We start from the raw sequence: 14,597 nt of genomic DNA on the forward strand, positions 1-14,597 counted from the left end.
CACGAAGTGCTGAGAGATGTATTCATATGCTTTATAAGTAAAAGTAAAACCCTGAATTACAAATACTCCATTACATATAAAAATTCTAAATTAAAATTGTGAAATTGTTTCAGTATGTAAATATTGCTAATCAGCAAAATATACATAAAGTATGAAAACTAGAAGTAGTCGTTACACAGAATGACCCCTCCTTATCATCATCATTACTCCTATTGCTAGACTGTATTTCTTTATGTTGTAGCTGTTATCTACCACAGTTTCCTGTATATATTTTTTTTCATATATATATATATATATATATATATATGAAAGTTGAAATCTGTATAGTATCTAGAGGTGTCACATTAATTCCTCTCAAATGTAGTGGGGCAGAATCGTGGCATAAAATGGGAATAGTCAAGTACAAGTACCTACAAATTGCACTTATTCTATGTACAGTACTTGAGTAATAGTACACAGATTCATTCTGCTTTTACGTGTGCTGAAGACAGAGCAAAATCATGATTCAAATCAATGAAACTCTGCATAATTAAGATGCTGCTTGGAACACTTGGAAAATAATAGCAGCAGTTAACCCTCTGAAGGTCCCTCCCTCCTCCCATTGGTGGATCATGGTTTGCAGATAAGGTTTATATGCTTGCAGTTGACAACAGGATGTGGGTCACTGTTGAGGTCAATATGTTCCACATTGATTACTTCAGTGCAGGAAGCTAAAGTCAGCCGTTATTTTCATTCAATCTCTAATGTTTAAAGAATTTGGAGGGCTGTTAATGTCAATACTCAGTAGCAATAGACACATTAGTTATAAACAAGACTGTATTGTTTTATTTATCGGTGAAAAACTAAACAATCATCAGGATAACAAAGCACAGAGCACAACTGCAATTACGTGCGTTATTCTGTTATTTATTTTATTGATTGATCATTTATTCCATAAAAAAAGCATATATATATCAATAAACTGCCTGTACCAAAGCCCCAAGTGATGCTTTCAAAGTTGTTGTTTTGTTTGATGAGTCATAAAAAAACAAGTCAGTCATTTTATAATGAAACAAAAGGAATAAAAGCAGCAAATCTTAACACTGAGGAAACTGTGACTTAAATGATTGAAAACTTGTCATCAATTCATTTTATTTTAACAGGTAAATCAATTAAATAACTCCACACTTCTGCATTAGTTTGGTATCCATCATTACATAGTAATTTTCTCAGAAAAATCACATAAATGAAGCAGAACACAAGGTGCTGCATGAAAATAAACCCAAGTTACCTGAGATTCGATTTCAACTGATGTCTCTCCAACACAAAAATAAGGAACGCTTTCAAAGCCCTTTCAATAAAATCAAACTGTATATGAGACAGAAAGACATAAATGCAGCTCTTTTTATTACAATGATATGGAACTGAAGTTGTGACCGGCACATCATTTTGTCAGTCTGGTGTGTCTCATCTCCCTTTCACCCTGACATAACAATCTCGGTATGTGACAGGTAGTAGCTGCAGTACATTCACTACAATAAATACAATACTCACTTGTTGCTGTGAGACAGTGATTGTTCAGACAGTCTGTCATTTCTGTTGAAGGCTGTCTATAAATATCTTATTCAGCCTTTAGAGGAGCTCACAAAATTAAAGAGAGGCACACTGGGATACGAGTAACATTGACGTTGCTACTTTTAATCCCGTGGGAGTCGGATCGGTAGAAGCAGAGATGTGTGTGTCAAACGGGGAGACTGTCAAACTGGAGCCGTGAGCTCCCTTTGCTGTAAACAACACATCAAAGCAAGTCTTCCCCTGCACTTTCTCATTCCCACCCAATACATGCCCTTTATCTCTGCCTGTCTCGACTCACACACTTCCTCCAGCAGCATCCCTCTCCTTCCTGACTCTCTCAGGCTTTTGGTTTCTACCTGTTGTTCGCTGCAGCTTGTGAGCTCACAGAGGTGCTATTTTCTCCTCTCTAACATGTTACTGTGACTCTCAGCCAACCCTGTCACCCCCATCTCTTCTAATCCAACTCACTCTGCCTTTGCTCTTTCTCCTCCATGTCCTTTCATCTGTGTCATATGAAGGCATGAAAAAGAAAGGAGTAGAGGAGGCGATCATGGTCTGCCTGTCTAGAGCGAAGCAAAGAGACTGACAGATGGACAGTCCCAGCGACGCACAGCAGAGATAAGAGGATTGGACCCGCTTGTTGTTGTTGTTGGTCTTGCCACAACTCTTAACGCAGATAGCTCACTCTGAGCTCCACTGACTTGCATAGGATACTGGAGCGATTGTGAAGAGATGCGAACAGTTTGTAAGACAATAAGAGACGCCGAGCAAAAATAATGACAAGACCGGTTGAAGAGAAGATTTCCAGATGGTCTAACGTCCTGCAGCTCAATATTTGACTTCTAGCAGAAAGACCGCAAAGTTGAATTTTGTTTCCGTCTCAAGTCTGTGTCACCAAGTCATAATTAGGGTGCAGCCAGCAGGTACCTCTGCTCCCTCCTCTGCTCCGGCTCTGCTGTGAAAACTGGCACTTTCTCTTGTTGTGAAGGCACCTTGCAGGCCTTGTAGAGGATGACAAAGAGGATGAGGATGAGGACGCCCACCACAGAGTTACAAACAATTGCCACTATGGACCATATAGACAGTCCCATCCTTAGTTCATGCTCCATGGTCGAATGGACAGCTGCCTCCAGACTCACATCGGACTTCAGAGGATGGTCTAAAGGATGCAGCTGGATCCAGCCTGGTCACTTCAATTCCACCATTTATCCCTGAAAGAAAAGGAAATGTCTCACTTGAACATAAGAAGATCCAGACACCTGCTCACATGCCTTGTACATACGTACACTCTGTCATACTTGGCCACAGTTAACCTGCCTGTCACGTGGGCTTGCTGAGTCCACTAGCGAGGTCAGCTCAGTAAAGATTACTTTCTCTCTGACAAGCTAGTCACTAGGCCAAGACGGCTTTATCCCTGCAGATGCTATATATGGAGGAACCTGCGTACTGTATGTCCAGCACCTGCATGAGAAGGTTTTGTTCTCAGTGTCAAATACAGAGCCTTACAAGGGCCTCTAATAAAGCTACACGGTGGAGCATTATTATGATATTTCAGTACTTGAAATGTACAAGAAAAGATACAGAGAGAAATTCATTTTAGGGACTCTGTTAATAATCTGTGGATGATATGAGAGCATTACAGGACAGGGAAGTTCCTTTTGGCTGCAGTTGCATGTCGAAGCATTTTTTTAACTTTTTATTCTCAGTTCTTTTATAGTGGCAGAGAGTGATAAAGGTATTAAACTGATAAAGAAGGCGCCAGTAAGCACTTTTTCTCACTGATTTACTTTGAATGAGTTTCAGCAGTAATGTGTTTTCAGGAGGAACATGTAGGAATATAGTTGCCAGTTTTGTGGCTGATATTAAATGGGTCACGGAGGTGTACTGGTGAGAGAGTGAGACAGAACGAGAGAGAGAGAAGTCAGTTCGAGCATGAGATAGAGTATGAATATTTTCCCTCTCTCAGAGTTTAGCAGATAGAAACTCGAGCTCATCTCCTTGCTTCTATACCTCCTTCCCTTCCCTCTAATGCATTACTAATGAGGCCACATACTTCCTTCTCTCTCCAGCTGAGGTATACACTGCAACAGGCCAACCCTGCTATTTTCAAAGTTATCCTTCCCTTTATTGGCATTTTATGACCAAGCCAAATAAAGATGGATAGCTTCGAGTCAAAGTATGTGGCAGTGATGCATTTGATCTGCTCTCCAACTTATACAGTCGGTCTCTGTTTGTACCAGATGGGTCCCTCTCAGGATGCTGGTGGCGTCACTGTGGGGAAAATTACCCTCACAATCACTAACTGGGATTGCTCTAAAAAAAAAAAAAAAAAACTGCCCTCACAGTTTTGCAGAATATTTTCAAAGCATCCTGAGGAACTTCTTTGCAGAAGTCAAGTGACACTAAATGTAGCGTATCCAGTTTACAATTTCAATTAGAGCAAAAGCGCGGAATGTGTAAGCTATTAGATGACAGAGGGATGTGACGGGGAAGAGTCTGCATGTGTGTGTTTGTGTGTGCTACAGAGAGAGGAATCAAATGAGTGTGAGCAATGTATTGGAACAGAGGACTGTTTGCATGCTTATATTGATTTCAGAGCATCAGTGGTGCATGTAACAAGAAAACACAACTGTCACACGTCTATTCATTATCAGCAATTATTATCATCACATTTTCATAACTTATACTTCCCCAAGTAGATGATTGTGGTTCATGTCTTATTAACTGCAAGAATAATTTGCTCTCATTTGCAATATCAATACATTTCCTCTGAACACTCTGATAACTATGTTTCAATTTGTGACCACACTAGCAAAAGCCAAATGTAATCACAAGTTATTGTGCTACATTTGTACAGTCAGGCTACCAACATTGTTGTAGGTCCAGACATTAATTATCCCGACATTTTTCCTTTGTGTGTTTGAATTCTGGAAAAGTTAACAATGCAGGCCTGCTGTTGACAGGTAAAAGATCTTTAGTGTGAGTGCTTTGACTTCAGTTAGCTGGATCAGGGGTTACATTTGTTTGGGTAGATTCAGAGGTTCAAAGATCATAGCAGCACATGACTGACCCACCACATAAACACACATGCACACACTCTCTGAGGCCCCTGTCACTTACAAAGATAAGTCATTCTGAAATGCAATGACTCTGTGTAGCAAGAAATAGTCGTCCAACAGCAGAATTCTGCACGAGTATGTGCTTGAACTTGCGAATTGTGCCTTCATGAATGGTGTCATTGACCCACATAATGGCCTTTTGTGTACACATGCAAACAATCTAATGTAAATGTATGTAAATACGACATGCATCAGAGAATGCTTTCTTTTGCAGGGTCAGTCATATGGGCACAGACCCGAGCCTGCAGTGACCACATGGAAAGCAGGCAAATACTTGTGCATAATGCATCAACTAGCAGTAGACTATCAGAATGAGTGTCCTCCATCTCATGTGACAGAACTGCCTCCCCATCTCCCCAGCCCATTTTAAAACAGCAGCTGCATGCATGGCCACAACTTCACCATGAGTTGGAGACTACTTATTTCACTTGACTGTTGCAGTTGGTTTTCTGTCAACCTGGGCATAATCAAACGATAGGTTGTCCTTAAAGGGGTGAAACACAGCAGCCTAAAGATGCTTTAATACTGCACGTTGTGGCATAAAGCCCACACCAGTACTGCCAGGCAGACATGAATAAAATGCAATGTATTAAATCCTTAAGAAAAATAGGAACAAACCTAAGACTGGTAAGGACAAAAATAATTTGTCCTACACTGAAATGTTTTAAATAACTTTTTTTTATACTTGTACTCCAGACACATAAACATCTCCTACAACAGCCTACCTCTTCCTCCCCTCTGGTGTCTTGTGTCCGTGCGTTTGGAGTTCTGCGTCCTCGGCGCCTCAGCCGCAAAACGGTGGAGATAAATGTTTCAGAATGAACACCGGTCTTCAGCAACTTCGCCAAACCGTTTGCGAGGCGGGAACTTTTGCCTCGAAGTAGGTCACCAAACTCTAACCGACCGTTTGGCAATATGGCTGAGCAGCAGCAGCGCCGGACTTTTAATGAAGTCACGCTGGCGGAGCCCCGGCCGGTTCCCAGTGACTGCTGACAGGCGCAGGGCGACAGAGCGGAGACGCTGCTGTCAGTGCGGCTGCTCATCGAGCCCACATCCTTCCCCCACCCACCCATCCCTCCCTCTCCCACCCTGTTACTCCTGAGCCATTTATATAAGGACGCTCTTGGAACATCCCGTCTAGGGCTTTTCCTCACCTCTGGGAAGATCCCACGGTCAGACTATTGCATAGAGCCAACCCAAAACAGTTCAGAGCAGTGCAATGAAGGAGATGGTACATCATGCATAAAAGCATTTTTCAGTCGGGAAAAGAAAGAGACATCAAACAAGAGAAAAGTGGAAGAAATGGGGGAAATAGAAATGTCGCTTGCATCCATATATACTAATAAACGTGATTTTACACAATATACACGAGGGGTGTTTCAAAACATGCCAAAATGTAAAACTACATGTAATAAAACTGGTAAATCTTTTTCAGAGTTAAATAAAACACCGAGTTTTATGCAACAAAGTGAACCGTTTTCAAATTTAATGCAGGAAGACTCACTGCAAAACTACACTGCACAGGGAGTATTTTGGTTGTGAAAGTGCAGCGGACAACAAGCACCCTCTTCCCTGCAACTGCACTTACAGCAAGTTGAATAGCAGCTGCACAAACTTCAAACCTGTTGCCTCCCCTTTTGTCCTCATTGGTATTCAGTGCAGCAGCATGGTGTCCCCGGGGGAGTTTGCTCAGCTCTCCCTGTCTCTCTCCTCTCTTTGTGTGTGAGTGTGTGAAGGGAGTGGGGCGCCCTGACCCACAGAGTTCAGGCACAGACAAAGCTTTCTTTTGAGGCCTCACACTCACCCCCATCGCTGGCTTGAGACAAAAGTTTTGCAGGGGATCAGATCCACAGAGCTGCAGTTTAATCAAAGTGCTGCATACACTGGTGGACATGTTAGCAATAACTCAAAGGCTGAATTGTTTAAATTAACTATGACTGTAGCGGCTGACTATAATAACTGCCAGATGATGTAGTAGCCTAACTCAGTAAATGTAATTAAATGCAGCATAAATGAGTCAAAAATGTAATTAAACGTGATGTTTCAAGTTTAATTACATTAGATTGGGACCAGTAAATGTCCTTTTTAAAAAAAAAAATCAATAACACTGATTATAATGTTACAATTTTAGTTTGCTCATCTTGCAGTTATCTTATAGATTATTACATTTGGTCAATATAATGATTTCAGCACCAGGTAGAATATGTCACTTTTTACTCCTCTGTAACAGCTGGAATCATTTCAAGACATTGCAAGTCAGATCAATAGCTTTAATTATGTTTTTTAACCTAGTTATTTTATTCAATTTTGATGAATTACTGAACTCAGTATCAAATAATTCAACTTTAATTCTTTGTTACATTATTAGTATTGTGCAGTGTAACAAAGCAAAGTGCTGTGTAGATTTATTTCAGTGGATGTAATTGAAAGTAGACAGTTAATACTCAGGGATCCCTTCACTTTTTGTCACAGTCAGCCTGAATTAGTCAGGGAGCAGCTCTACATGAGAGCTAAGACGGGATAGTTATCAGTGATCACAGGCTGATACTCCTGAGAAAGCTGCTTCAGAAGTGTGATTCATCACATCAGAGAAATGCACTCAGATACAGCCCGAGAGAACCGCTGAGACTCAGTGAAGCTCCCTGTGTCTCTCTTCTACTGCCTGCTGTTTATAAATACACACACACATGCATGCAGGCACACAAAAGACACACACACACACACAATCGTTATTACTTGCACTTGCAGGACGTGTCATGTCTGATCACTGCTTTTCATGTCAATAAAGACCTTCGCACACCTCCATTACCCTGTCAAAACTTATCAGTGTGCGTCTGCGTGTGAGCCTTGCAAATGAGACACAGAGAAAGGAGAGGGAGTGAGATAGAAAAGGAGAAGGTCGGAGGCAATTTAATTTCTTTCTTAATTTTTTTTCCCCCTCTACTCTCTCATCCTCATCACAGGGTGGAAAAAAAACTGACAGAAGTGTTAATCTCAACTTTGCCATTCTAGCCTTTTTCTGAGTACTGTTATCATGAGGAAAGATAGACTTCCCAGCTGAGTATTATGGTTGTCATATAGGCCGCCTGTTGAGAGGGCATGGAGTTAAACCAGGTCGGTTTTCAAACAGGGATATTAGATTCATATTTTATGTGAAGAAGCTGTTTCATAGTGACACACACACCATTTACTCTAATCATCCAATATGCAACTTGATGGTATTTGACATATAGATGGGCAGTTTTGTCTGAATCACCTACTTGTTTTGTGTGGACTATTTGCAGTGAATCACATCAATTTGTTGGTTTCCAGGCAGAAACATTGGTAATTCTGCACAGTGTCCTGTTTTGGAAAGCTGTCAGAACCAATTCCCTATCATGAGTGTATGAGGACACCTGCTGGACTTTTGTTGACATTGTTTCTTTTTCAAGCAAACCTCCAAGGGCAGGGCAGAGCCAGTGTCTCTAATGTGGCTAAATAAGGCCCATGATTCATTTACTGTTCATCTGGATGTGAATCTGGTGGGAAGTGAAACAAACACATCACAGAAAAGACAAATGCAGTTTCCTGGGTATTTTTATTGGCACTTCATCTTCTTTAGTTATTCATCATGACCTGGGAAAGCAGATATTTAGTCATTATTTGAAAAATTAAATAAGGAAACAGCGTTACGTCAACTGGAGATGTTAATTCAAAACAATGTTTAATTCTGTTTGTGTGTCTTTTTTACCTTGTCGATCCAGTCGTTGAAAGCGGAGACACGGGTGAAGACAGTGGGTTTCTTCTCATAGTTGCAGCCAAGGCCAGAGACGAAGCTGGCAATGCCGTGGACCTCCCAGATACCCTCAGTGTTCTTGCAGTTAAGGGGGCCACCGGAGTCGCCCTGGACACAGAAAGAGAGGTGGAGGGCTTGTGTTTTATTCATGTGGTGGACGTACTGGAGGACTGGTAAGGTGTAACTGTGAGAATCACAATTGCAGTGTTTCTCCAAGTATAATGGGAACACAAGAAACATTGTATCTTGGCGGCTAGATAACACTGAGTATGATAAAAAAAAAAATCCCCCTCTTGTTCTTTGGTCATGTCTTCATTTGAACACACTAACTGCATTTATATTCAGATTTGCTTTGGTTGCATAACTGAGTACAGTATTGCCAAAACAGGTTGTGCAACCCTCACAGTGTAAGTAATAATTCTTTAAAAAAGAAAAGGAAAGACAGAAGAAATAGCTGAAAACACATAATTGAAAATAAACACAGAAAACAAACTTACGTTGCATCCAGCCACGATTCCATCCCCACCGGCGCACACCATGGTGGTCCTGACGGCAATGCCCCACCAGTCAGGCTGGGAGCAGGTGGCATGGTCAGCCACAGGCATCAAAGCCTGCTGCAGCTTATCAGCGATGGGGCCTCCAGCTAAAACACACAGGCAGGGTCTATTAGAATCATTCACATACACAAGCTGTCTGTCAGAGCTGCTGTACAGCATTTCCCCAAGCGCCAAAGCCACCGTCCCACCCAAATTTTCAATTTAAAAGTAATCTCCTTCAAAAAAACTTTAAGCTAATACCTAATGCATGTGATTTTCATCTGAACTTGGGAGGTTTTCCTGGGAAACCCCAATCGCAAACTTTCACACAAGCTGAATGTGCTAAAGGACACTAAGGTTAAGACATTTCAGAGGTGCAAAGCTGAAAAAGAAATACAATAACAGGGTCATAAACACAGCCAAGCCTTCCACAAACAGTGACTTACTGTAGAGCCTGCCCCATCCAGTGATGTAGCAGGGGTAGAGGTTAGGCAGCACAGAGCCAGCAGCTGGGATGCATGCCAACTGCACCTGGCTGCTCAGAGTCACAGACTCTGACAGCTTGATCAGGGCAATGTCGTTACTACAGAAGAGAAAGAAAGAGAGAGAGAGGGAGAAAGAGAAATCTGTATTTTTGCATTCTTTCCTTGGGTTATCAAGTATATATATATATATATATATTAATAAATCAACTTAAGCTTAGTTGCTTATTTGAAGGTGAACAAGGGATTTGAGATGAATGAAGATGGAGAACTTGTGTCAAAGAAATGAGCTGGACCAAAGTGAATAAATAGAACTTGAGCCAGTGTGCACTTTGTCACCTCGACACAGAACAGATGAGATTATGAAGGACTATATGTCACAGCAAGGAGACTCAGTCTGCTATTTGTACTGTACGTGGTGCTTGTCTTACCCAAAGGCCACAAAGATGGGGTTCCATTTCTCATGGACAATAATCTTCTCAGGCAGGATTGCCTTGGAGCCAGCCTCTTCCTCAACCAGATTGTATTTGCCCACAAACACCCTGTAGGAAAGCTTGGTGCTGCGGGACAGAACAGACTGTTGAGGACCAAATTAAGAAGACGGAAGATTTGGTGCGGATTTGAACTGGGCAGCGCCCCTGATGACCTTAAATGTACTTTTTTTCTGTGTCACTTGAGTTTTAAACTTTTTGACTTAATAACTTGTCCAATATCCATTTCTACTTGGGTTAAGAAGGGTTTAGAGTCTGGAATAAGGCAAGTACTGTGGAGCAGAGTAAGTACTGTACTTTCAACTACAGATCTGTTTGTGTGTGATTTGGAGATGTGTATACTGGTGGTTGTGTTTTTTTGTGTTTGTGTGTTTATGTTCTTCTGTTGCTCATACTTGATGCAGTGAGCAGCAGTCATGACCCAGTTGGCAGCAATCAGAGATCCCCCACAAGTGTGCCTCCATTCACCATCCCTCTCATACTGCAGAGAGATCTGGAGACAAAAAAAGAACATAAAGGATACAGTAAGAAGCAGGCTGTGGATGTGCACATGGATGGCATAATTTGCCATTTTAATTCAAAAACAAGCATTTGAGCAAAGAATTTTCAATAGCCACTGGGTCTGGCAGCTAATAACCAGATGCAGGGCCCATAATGTTTGCCAGTAAATATAAAAACACTGACAGATGTGTATGTATTAGTATACCTGCCAGGGCCAGCTGTGGGGCTTGGCATCTACTCCATTGACCACACGTGAAGTCAGGGGCTCAATGGGAGGGGTGCCGCACCCAAGGGCTGAACAAGGGGGAGACAGTCATGAGTGTGAGGAGGAGTAGGAGAGCAATGAAGTGCTTTTATTCCAAGCACAAACTGCACTGCATTTATCTTTTCAGTAAAGAACTGCAGAGAACTGAGTGCTGGCTCCCTGTGTGGTAATATGCAAGCATGCACACTCACTCACACAACTTTGAAAACACCTAGAAACAATTACACACAAATTTAGAAAATGCCAGATGTTCTTACCGCTAGCAATGAGCACTGAGGCCAGCACAATGGGGATCATGTTGATTGATGCTTCTGCTGAGGGACAGCAGGACACACAGTGTCTTTTAAACTTTCCACCACAGGCGACACCCGCTCTGAAAGTGGGAACACACACTCCTATTGGTTTGTCATGGCCTCCAGGGAATGACGAAGGACCAATGGTAATGAGGGTCAGTGCAACTGGATGGCTGACGAATCACACAGGTGTGTTTTCTGGGACATTTCACATGACCTTCACGTATGTATGCTTCACTACCATGCATCGGATGTGTGTGTTCAACAGCTTTCAGATGCATACATGCAGAAAATGTGTTTGTACGTAAATGCAGAAGGTGCATTCCAGACAACAACCTCCACATCATATTCTGCATTTTACCTTTACTCCTCTCCAGGACAAAATTTCTTCCCTGAAACCTGGAATTAAATGCTTGCATAACAGCATGGGAAACCAACATCTGGATCACTGGCACTGACCTGTTTTCTCCGCAATGTAAAACAAAAAACAAACTAAGAGTTATTACTATGACAAATAACCAGGACAACGAGAAACAGATGGTGTCAGTGGTGCAGAAAATATTGACAGCTACACCACACTCTTTTTGGCATCTTACAACACAGTACACTGTTCTGCAGTGAATCCTGCAGTGCCAGGAAAGTGAGATACACTGAATGACTATATGTATGATCAAATATGTCACTCAACACATTTATACACATGTACATATTCATTTATTCATAACATTCATTCATAACATTTTTCTGTGTAGTGTGTTTATGAAGTCAAATGACCCAGTGTATCACGAGGTTGTAACTTGAATGAGTAGAACTTGGATAAGTTATGAGACTTGGAGGACAAAGACACAACTCCTGAGGTATGAAAATGTCATTGTGTGCAGGCCTGAGGTGACTCAGCATGCAGACATTGTAAATCTGTCAAAGGCTGCTTGAGTAATATTCAATGATGCAATAAAGGTTAGGTGTTACGGTGGCACAAACATGTAGAGTCAGTAGAAAAGGTGTTGAGTAATGGCCAGTGTATTAATAGTTGAAGACTTGTATATAATGATCATAAAGATGTTCCTGATGAGAGAACCTGAGATCACTTTAAACTCAATCAGGTCATTGGGCCAAAATTTTTTATGTCTGATCTGTGAGCTCTTTAAATGAACATTGTGCTGTAATACAAAGTATTTGAAAAATAAAAGGAACATTTTGATCAAACTACTTCAGATGACAGACTGGACTTTTTGTTCATGAATCATTTAGTTTCCCGGTTCACCACTAGATGGGACAATTTGTCTTTTTAGACACCAACCTGAGTTACATTTTTTTACAAAAGAGAAACATTCAGGGCAATATTTTGTGTCCGTTTGCTGCAAGAAACTACATCCAAACTCTGTAAAGTGAGTCATTTAGGAAATCAATTCTCAATCTAACTGAGCTGCAGCACCTGAAAAAGAGGTCAGTCAAAACGTTGACATTGAAAATGATAGTTAGAGCCCTTCACTCACTGCAGAGAACACTATGCAGCTTATAACAGCTGAATCTGTTTGGTTAGAGCGGTCCATCTGCAGTTTACAGACTGGTGAAAATGTTGGACTGGATGAATTAAAAACACTTGAAAGGCAACTCCAGCAACAAAACAAACTAGACATATACCTTCAAACATGAATGTTTGAAGGTATATGTCCAAGTGCACTTATGTGTGTGTGCCATGGGTGTGTGAGCTTCTCTGCAAATGCAAAATGCAACTAATTGAAAGCTAAATTAAAATTACTCTTCAAATATGTAAAACATTGTTAGGCGTATGACAGGGCAGTGTCCAGAATAGATGCCTCTCTTTTCTATTTTCTAATTAAACCTCATTCTTAAATTTTTATATCGGCCAGATGACACAAGATAATAAACTGAGATATGCACTGAACTGATATAACTACATTAAACAGAAAAAAATCAGATGATTTAAAATAAGTGGTGTCAGTTAATGCAGTTTTTACTGCACACCGTTTCAACCTGAGCTGAAATATCAACAACCGTTCATATCAAGCTTAAAACCTCTGAGCTCCAAAATCTGCTCCTTACCGCTGTAACACGTTTATATTGCAGTCAGATGGAGTCTGTCATGTTGTGAGATGAGGTTCACTAGCTTCATTGCTGAGCAATGACTAAACCCCCCTCTGGGGTTTGTAACAGGTACACTTCAGCCTGTTTTCCCTATCAGAACAGCCACTGAACTCTGAATGACACTCCACGTGAGCTTTATGGCAGGTCTCTATCACTTTGGTGCAGTAAACACTGTACTGACCACAGCAACTCCCCATGTGGCAAAGGAGCAAAGGAGAGAGATTTAACAATAATGTATAAATATTATTGTGGCAGGTAGGTGCTTTTGGCTGCAGTCAGCTGTATGGTTTTTAACTCATTTCCCTTGCATACCTCTTTGTATCCAACATTACCACCACTGGTATGTGATATGTCTAAGCACAGCCGGCTGGATCTTTTGATTTGTAGCGACAGTCTAATGTTTAGCCCATTTTGAGCCCACTAACGTCCATATTGTTAAGGTTTTTTGCCTTTAAAAAATATACAGCCATATTTTTCAGTGGCTGCCTTATTTGCCACAGGCAGTGTGTTTCGAGCCGCAGGGCTAAAGTAAATCCAAACACTGGCTGTCTGCTGCTGATTTGCTTTTGTCGTTATCCTTCCTACTGATGTTAACAGACAGCTTTCCCTGCCTTCGTGTTTCAGTTGTCAGTGCATATGTTTATTTCATTCTGATGCCTTTGTTTACTGTGGTTTAACGTGCTGCTTCTCATCATTTGGGTTTGTCATGCCTCTGAAACTCCCAGGTTGGGAACTACTGATTTAATTCAATCTCATAAGCTCATCATGACCCGACTGGTCTTCCTACAGGTCTTGTATGTACTTGCCAGGTTTCCATTCTTCCACTCTTTCATGTTGAGATGGGAAAAGTAGCAGGGGAGTAGTGGGACTAGGTGCAGCCTGTCTCACAACATAGTGTGTTAAAAACTGTTTACTGTTTGAACATGTTACCTGTCTGACATAGAGTTTGTGTCTGGTATGCTCATGTGCCTGTAATTTACAGTTCCTGTTTTCTGTTTTCTCTGGATAATATCCTCTCTGCGTTTCTGTGACAAATAAATTATCAAAATATTGACCTAATGTTGCAACCACAAAAAATAAGAGATATTTGAGTCCTTATTTTTTTTTCTCTTAACCTTACAATAATACCCCAACCAGATTTGTCATTATAAAACTCTTCATTGGTGTTGGAGACCTTCATATCATTTTGTCTACCCTTTGTACTGTCTTGTTCACGGTTGTCATTTTTATTAGTTTTACAAAGAACTGTTGTTACTTTATTTTTTATTATTTTGTCTTTTTCTGTACATTAGTGTTCTTCTTTTGAGTCGTGTTCTTCTGCCCTGGGACCTGTCTCACAGTTATTCACAAATCTCTGCAGAGTCCTTCATAGTCATTTTTTTTTTTGTCAAGCTGGTTTTATTAGAATTTGATTGCATGATGTGGGACAGGAAAACAGTCTACATTTTCATTATGGAAAATGAAGAAGGAAA

General features: G+C 41.0%; 1 protein-coding gene and 1 long non-coding RNA gene across 2 annotated transcripts; both read right to left on the reverse strand.

Annotated features, from left to right (window-relative positions):
- Positions 1-802: 802 nt before the first annotated feature.
- On the reverse strand, positions 803-5,692 carry LOC139623936 (uncharacterized). The gene is made up of 2 exons (XR_011691609.1): positions 5,399-5,692; positions 803-2,765 (listed from the first exon to the last, which is right to left on the reverse strand). It is a non-coding gene; the product is annotated as an uncharacterized lncRNA (long non-coding RNA).
- A 2,539-nt stretch (positions 5,693-8,231) lies between these two features.
- On the reverse strand, positions 8,232-11,096 carry ela3l (elastase 3 like). The gene is made up of 8 exons (XM_071482597.1): positions 10,981-11,096; positions 10,664-10,752; positions 10,353-10,450; positions 9,898-10,026; positions 9,431-9,567; positions 8,946-9,091; positions 8,404-8,556; positions 8,232-8,288 (listed from the first exon to the last, which is right to left on the reverse strand). Exons 1-8 carry the CDS (start codon positions 11,018-11,020, stop codon positions 8,271-8,273), a joined length of 810 nt encoding a protein of 269 aa, XP_071338698.1. The 5' UTR covers positions 11,021-11,096; the 3' UTR covers positions 8,232-8,270.
- Positions 11,097-14,597: the final 3,501 nt, after the last annotated feature.

Source organism: Trachinotus anak, unplaced genomic scaffold (genome assembly GCF_046630095.1).
Source record: "Trachinotus anak isolate AG129_WGS33_773 ecotype Australia unplaced genomic scaffold, CSIRO_AGI_Tana_v1 ptg000008l, whole genome shotgun sequence".
In the NCBI taxonomy this organism is placed as follows: Eukaryota; Metazoa; Chordata; class Actinopteri; order Carangiformes; family Carangidae; genus Trachinotus; species Trachinotus anak.

Coding starts and splice junctions, on each gene's coding strand:
- ela3l (XM_071482597.1), bottom strand. CDS start 11,020: ATGATCCCCATTGTGCTGGCCTCAGTGCTCATTGCTAGCG. Junction 10,753..10,980: donor CTCAGTGCTCATTGCTAGCG/GTAAGAACATCT, acceptor CCCCTTGTTCAG/CCCTTGGGTGCGGCACCCCT. Junction 10,451..10,663: donor CCCACAGCTGGCCCTGGCAG/GTATACTAATAC, acceptor TTTTGTCTCCAG/ATCTCTCTGCAGTATGAGAG.